Source organism: Hylobates moloch, unplaced genomic scaffold (genome assembly GCF_009828535.3).
Source record: "Hylobates moloch isolate HMO894 unplaced genomic scaffold, HMol_V3 SCAFFOLD_878, whole genome shotgun sequence".
Classification (NCBI taxonomy): Eukaryota; Metazoa; Chordata; class Mammalia; order Primates; family Hylobatidae; genus Hylobates; species Hylobates moloch.
This window is the reverse complement of record NW_026653153.1, coordinates 1-7226: the sequence shown is the minus strand read 5'-3', so window position 1 is coordinate 7226 and position 7226 is coordinate 1. Positions and strand designations below refer to the sequence as shown.

At 40.5% G+C, this 7226-nt stretch overlaps 1 protein-coding gene across 1 annotated transcript; it reads right to left on the bottom strand.

The window, feature by feature from the left end:
• Window positions 1-226: 226 nt before the first annotated feature.
• Window positions 227-4701, bottom strand: LOC116464521 (ribosome biogenesis protein BMS1 homolog). Its single transcript, XM_058435101.1, has 4 exons — window positions 4519-4701; window positions 3449-3591; window positions 1661-1708; window positions 227-568 (listed from the first exon to the last, which is right to left on the bottom strand). Exons 1-4 carry the CDS (start codon window positions 4699-4701, stop codon window positions 544-546), a joined length of 399 nt encoding a protein of 132 aa, XP_058291084.1. The 3' UTR covers window positions 227-543.
• Window positions 4702-7226: the final 2525 nt, after the last annotated feature.

Here is a 7226-nt window from a genome sequence, read left to right as displayed (position 1 = left end):
CAGAACTATGAAATAAACATTTGAAATCTACTTTAAAATACAGAATGAGGAGACCATTGTGAATGAGAAAAAGACCAACGAGAGCTGGAAAATACACTGATTGTGTACAAACAGAGATGGGCCGTGCAGGCACCACACAGGCAGCAGCGGCCGTGCTGGGGCCACGGATCAAGGAGGCATGGAGGACAGCACTCTTCTGCTTGGTACAATGAAAACAAGGTATTCTTTCTATTCTACATATTTACAATATGCATTTGGGCCTTTATTATAAGTACAAGAGAGAAATCTTCAATAAATAAAAGCTGAGTACACTACTTTTTGTGATGAAAAAATAGATTTAGAAAGAATAATGAGAGTTCACAGCAATGGCTCCCGCCTCACCGATGCCTGAAAACCGTGGCTCCACCAAGGTCAAAATAGACTTTGTCATACAGCACACCCCCAACTCCAGAAAGAGGGACATAAGCCAGCTGCTCCTTCTTATTTAAACAGCGCTTCTTTTGTCGTTCAGGAAGAGCACAAGGTTCTTGGAGGAAACTGACGTCATTCACGACGAAATCTCCTACCCCTGGAAGACAGGACCCAAAAAGCCAGCTTCAGCTGACAAGAAGTCAGTAAGTATCTACTGTTGACCTAGGGTTAAAAACGATCCACAGTCCAGACTAGTTCAACCATTGTGGAAGACAGTGTGGCGATTCCTCAAGGATCCAGAACTAGAAATTCCATTTGACCCAGCCATCCCATTACTGGGTATATACCCAAAGGATTATAAATCATGCTGCTGTAAAGATACATGCACACGTATGTTTACTGCGGCACTATTCGCAATAGCAAAGACTTGGAACCAACCCAAATGTCCATCAATGATAGACTGGATTAAGAAAATGTGGCACATATACCCCATGGAATACTATACAGCCATTAAAAAGCATGAGTTCATGTCCTTTGTAGGGACATGGATGAAGCTGGAAACCACCATTCTGAGCAAACTATTGCAAGGACAAAAAACCAAACACCACATGTTCTCACTCATAGGTGGGAATTGAACAATGAGAACACTTGGACACAGGGTCAGGAACATCAAATGCCAGTGCCTGTCGTGGGGTGGGGGTGGGGGGGACGGATATCACTGGGAGATATACTTAATGTAAATGTTGAGTTGACGGGTGCAGCACACCAACACGGCACATGTAGACATATGTAACAAACCTGCACATTGTGCACGTGTACCCTAGAACTTAAAGTATAATAATAAAAAAAAGAAAGAAACATCCAAATGCATGCTTTGTAAAGAGCATGACTCATGGGGTCAGTCACCAATAACAACAACAACAACAAAAAAAGATGCACAGTCCAAGGGCTTAAACTATGACCCTAAAGAAGGGCATTGTGCCACACTGGAACAGTGCTCCTCTAGCTACAAGACAAAAGGTCAGAGAAGAGGGGATTCAGTAACACCTTTACAGGCTTACTTTTAAAACCTCCAGCAAGGCCATCTTCCCTTGTTTGGTCATTTTTCAGTTTTCCTGAGAAATGAAGCCATCCCGAAAATCCTATGTGTAATTCTAGCATGTTCTACAACAAGAGAATACCTGGCATGTGAATTTGGCTTTTATTTTTCAAGTGCACTCCTCTTAAATAACCATAAAGTGACACCTACCAGTCACATTTTGTTCGGATATCCTCTGGGTTTGTCAAATCTTCCATCCTAGAAAAATAAACTCGGATCTAATTAAACTAAAGAGCTTCTGCACAGCAAAAGAAACTACCATCAGAGTGAACAGGCAACCTACAGAATGGGAGAAAATTTTTGCAACCTACTCATCTGACAAAGGGCTAATATCCAGAATCTACAATGAACTCAAACAAATTTACAAGAAAAAAACAACCCCATCAAAAAGTGGGTGAAGGACATGAACAGACACTTCTCAAAAGAAGACATTTATGCAGCCAAAAAACACATGAAAAAATGCTCATCATCACCAGCCATCAGAGAAATGCAAATCAAAACCACAATGAGATACCATCTCACACCAGTTAGAATGGCCATCATTAAAAAGTCAGGAAACAACAGGTGCTGGAGAGGATGTGGAGAAATAGGAACACTTTTACACTGTTGGTGGGACTGTAAACTAGTTCAACCATTGTGGAAGTCAGTGTGGCGATTCCTCAGGGATCTAGAACTAGAAATACCATTTGACCCAGCCATCCCATTACTGGGTATATACCCAAAGGACTATAAATCATGCTGCTATAAAGACACATGCACACGTATGTTTATTGTGGCACTATTCACAATAGCAAAGACTTGGAACCAACTCAAATGTCCAACAACGATAGACTGGATTAAGAAAATGTGGCACATATACACCATGGAATACTATGCAGCCATAAAAAATGATGAGTTCATGTCCTTTCTAGGGAAAGAACATCATTCTCAGTAAACCATCACAAGGACAAAAAACCAAACACCACATGTTCTCACTCATAGGTAGGAATTGAACAATGAGAACTCATGGACACAGGAAGGGGAACATTGCACTCCGGGGACTGTTGTGGGGTGGGGGGAGGGGGGAGGGACAGCATTAGCAGATATACCTAATGCTAAATGACGAGTTAATGGGTGCAGCAAACCAACATGGCACATGGATACATATGTAACAAACCTGCACATTGTGCACATGCACCCTAAAACCTAAAGTATAATAATAAAATTTAAAAAAAGAAAAAGAAACTCAATCATACAGCAGAAATGAATGCCAAAGTTCCTATACCTCCTTTCCTGTGTCAATGACTCATCACACTCTTGTCCACTAAGCACGTCGTCTAGAAAACTAGAAAATACAGAAATAAGGAAGCACCATTCACTATCCAGCAGAGGAAAAGGGGCAGGCACACAACTGTGTCTCTAGGCTGAAAGTGACATTCATTCCGTAAGACAACAGACAGGGAGATGACGTCCACCTGGGGTCAGGGAGGAGTGAAGAACATATTCAGAAAATCCGTTTCTGGAAGAGGGTGAGCCTGTGCTCTGGGATTTTTACTGTGGCTTGGATTCTGGCAGGTGGAAAAAGGGTATTCCAGGCTGAGAAAACCATAGGACAAAGAAGAGCACAAAGGAAGGAAACTGAAGGCACACACAAAGGACTCAAGCATCCGGGCATGAAGGCAGCATCACTGAAAACTGAGGCTGAACATAGGATGGGGCCACATCCTGTAGCCTTAAATGCTCCCAAGTCCTCCCACTTTCCTAAACATCTCATAATTTATTTACTCCCAAAGGCACAGCATCTTTGAGCAATGATATAAGTAGACATTTTCCATCAACTACACTTCTACCCCCACTATTCAAATAGGCACAAAATAAATCCTATCACTGTTCTTTGTCTAGCCTTTTTAGCTTTGAAATATATGGCCCAGGAAGAAAAAGTTTACAATCACTCTTTACCTGTCTGCCAGGATATAAGGATGAGAAGTTTGCCATGTGAGAAGCCTATACTTCATAACTGTAATATAACAGCCCAGATTGTGGATTTCTTGGTTTTGATATTCTCCATGCACCATTCCAGAGAGGTAGAACAGTTTGGCAACCTAAACATTAAAGGTATATTAAAAATTAAATTTCAATTAAATTCTCGTCAATACTGCAACAAAATAAAAGCTCCAAACAAGAAGCAATCCTAAGAAGGGAGATTTCCAGCAAAGCCACTGTCCTGAGGCTTCCAGAGCCTTGCTGGATTCCTTCAGGACTTATTAGAACCCCACAGAGGCGGACTGCTCTGCAGCCGAGCAGGGGCATCCATCTGAGTATGGTGAGGAGAGGGAGGTGAGGCCTCTGAGCACAGAAACGGTTCTGTGGCTGATGGACCAGAGCAGTATGGAAAGGAAGGGGCAGTGCCTGGTCCTGTACCTGGGAGAAACTTCTGATGTACTCTATTAAGTCCCGACCCCAAAACAGCCAGACACTGCCTGGTGCAGCAGGTACAGAGACAAATGAGATATACCAAGAGGCCCAGAATAACCACTCTCTTGAGGGAAACCTTCCAGAGACTGGGAATACATACACAAAGGGAATTCAGGAGGTCAGGGACTGTGAACACATACACAAAGGGAATTCAGGAGGCAAATCCTAGAGAGACATTAAGTAATGTCTCTTCAGTTTTTTGTTTGTTTGTTTTTTGAGACGGAGTCTCACTCTGTCACCCAGGCTGGAGTGCAGGGGCACAATCTCAGCTCCCTACACCCTCTGCCTCGCAGGTTCAAGTAATTCTCACATCTCAGCCTCCAGAGTAGCTGGGATTACATGCACCGCCACCACACCCAACTAATTTTTGCATTTTTAGTAGAGACGGGGTTTGGCCATATTGCCCTGAGCTCGAAACCCCTGGCCTCAAGCGATCCGCTCGCCTCTGCTTCCCAAAGTGCTAAGATTACAGACATGAGCCACTGTGCCTGGCCTCTTTAGTCTGTTTTTAAAGGATTATACTGTTAGTATCTAACAACTATTTCTCTTCCTACCAGGTAAACTTCTGTCCAGAACCTGTGTTTTAACTGCTTCTTTGTCTTCTTCAGTTGCCTATTGTGCTTGAAGGAGTCGAGTTGAGTGAGAACTCCCATAATTTTAGGAAAGCCATGTACTTGACCGATGTTGAGAAACTCAAAGGTTTCCATTTCGAACCCAAAGCTGGCATCTATAAGCATCAGTACTTAAAAGCAGAACACATCATTTCTCAAAGAAACTACCAAAACAGATCACCTACACTAGGGGTTGGCAACTGGCCCAAGGGCCAAATCCAGCCCATCACCTGTGTTTGTAACTAAAGTTTTATTGGAACATAGCCACATTAATTCATTTACATATTTTCTATGGCCGCCTGTGCACTACAACTGTAGAGCTAAGTAGCTGCAGAAGATATGATCCACAAAGCCAAAAATATCTACTATCTGGCCCTCGACAGAAAAGTCCCTCTCCAGACTAAATCAAATGACTACACAGGCATCACCCAGAGAAACCACCACCCTCTGACTTGCTCTAAAAGGCAACCATAAGACAAGGCCCACTAGGATATAAACTTCCATTTTAAGAATTCTAATGCATGAGAAGTAACTCAGAAAAAGCTGGGTCTAACCTGGCCCTTACCTAAGAAATCCTAATTTAAAGAAATGAAGTTTTCTGTAAGGTATTTTTAAGCCAAATAATAGTTCTCTGACATCCAAAGAATGGGAAGAAAGTAATAATCAATGAAATATATTAAATATGTACAGAAAATCAACCTCTTGTTTCAATCTCCTCATAGAAAAAAAAAAATCTGTTTTTTGCTGGGAAGTATGCAGTGTACACCTCTATCTTATATGGTAATTTGTATAACTCAATAGCTCAGAATTTTATTTTAAATAGCTACCAGTTTAGAATTAAGTCAAAAAACAGTAAGATTACGATGAATGGTACTCTATAAGAAAATATAAGCAGATAAGACCAATTTTTATAATTTAAGACACTTCAAAGATGCAAAATAATTTCAGAATTGATTCCTGGAAACTTCTAGGTTTAATATTAAAGACATTTCTGTTCCTATCTTTCCATAGATAACTAAAAATAACAAAAAATGGAAACAGAAATGCCCATCTTTGATTAAACTAGGAAACATCCATAATCTGAAACCACAGAATATATGAAGGTGGGCTTGTAAGAAAGCACAGCTGCCACTGCGGGACCAAGGCAGCAAGCAGAGCTTTCCAGCAACACTGGACCAGCTCAAAGAACAGGTGGAATATCCTCACACCACATCTGATGCCACAGAGTGCCAAGGGGCAAGCAGCTGGTTGTAGGGTCAGGAAAAACAGGGAGCAAACAGTCCCTCAGCTGCCAATCTTTGTCATCTAAGCCAGTATTACTCCTATAATCCACACACGCACACGTACACACCCAAATCCACATAGTTTGTGCCTTTGCTGTACTCAGGAGGCTTTGACAACCCAGAGCAGAGCAATCAACATAAGCTAGGCTAAATAAATTATGATGCATCCACAGAATGGAATATTATATTAAAAAGAAGGAGGCAGAGCTACAGTACTTACTGATTATATACCTTCAAGATCACAAAAAAAGCAAAGCATAGAACAGTGTGTAAAATAAGCTACCATTTGTGTTTTTAAAGGGTGGCATGTGGGTTTATATGTATCTAGGAGGATACTGCTCTGCAGGGATCTGAGAGACCAGCGGTTAGAGCAAGGAATAAGAAAATGAGCATTGTGTGTATCCTGCATTAGCTAGAGTGCTTTACTAAATGTGTGTGCTCCTTTTGAAAATCTTAAAAAGACTTACATAGGCATCTCTCTCAATGACGGTTAAGAGGCTGGGAAGGGGAGCAGGGAGGGAGCGACAAAGAGGGAAAGGTTAACAGGTACAAAAATACAGTTAGATAGAATAAATTCTAGTGTCCAACAGCACACTAGGGTGACTATAATTTATTATATAATTCAGAATAACTACAAGAATGAAATTGAAATGTTCCTAAAACAAGGAAATGATCAATGTTTGAAGTGATGGATATCCTAATTACCCTGATTTGATGATCACACATTTTATGCTTCTATCAAAATACCATGTGTACCCCATAAATATGTATAAATATTATGTATCCATAATAATTAAAAATAAAAAAGTAAAGGCATCTCTTAATATGTATATCTTTAAAATTAGAAATTTGCTACACTTAAAAGAGAAACAAATGACTTCTATGAACTATTTCAAGTACACAAGATTTATACACAACTTTATATTAATAATAACACTTATTTTTACTAATAGTAGCATTACAGATTCAAAATTTGAGGTTATTTAGTTTTCTGACATTACAATGGCACAACTTTAAAATCTGTATTACTTTTCACTTTATATTTTAGGGGTCGTCCTGGGCCAAAGTATAAAAACTGTAGCTCTAGAAAATACTAGATAAAAGGCCAGGCGCAGTGGCTCAGGCCTGTAATCCTAGCACATTGGGAGGCTGAGGTGGGCAGATCACCTGAGGTCAGGAGTTCAAGACCAGCCTGGCCAACATGGTGAAACCCTGTCTCCAATAAAAACAAAACAAAACAAAAAATATATAAAAATGAAAAAAAATAAGGTATCTGTCACCCCACACTTCCTAATCAAGATGGCTTATTTTTTTGCTAATTTTTTTTTTTTTTTGACGGAGTTTTGCTCTTATTGCCCAGGCTGGAGT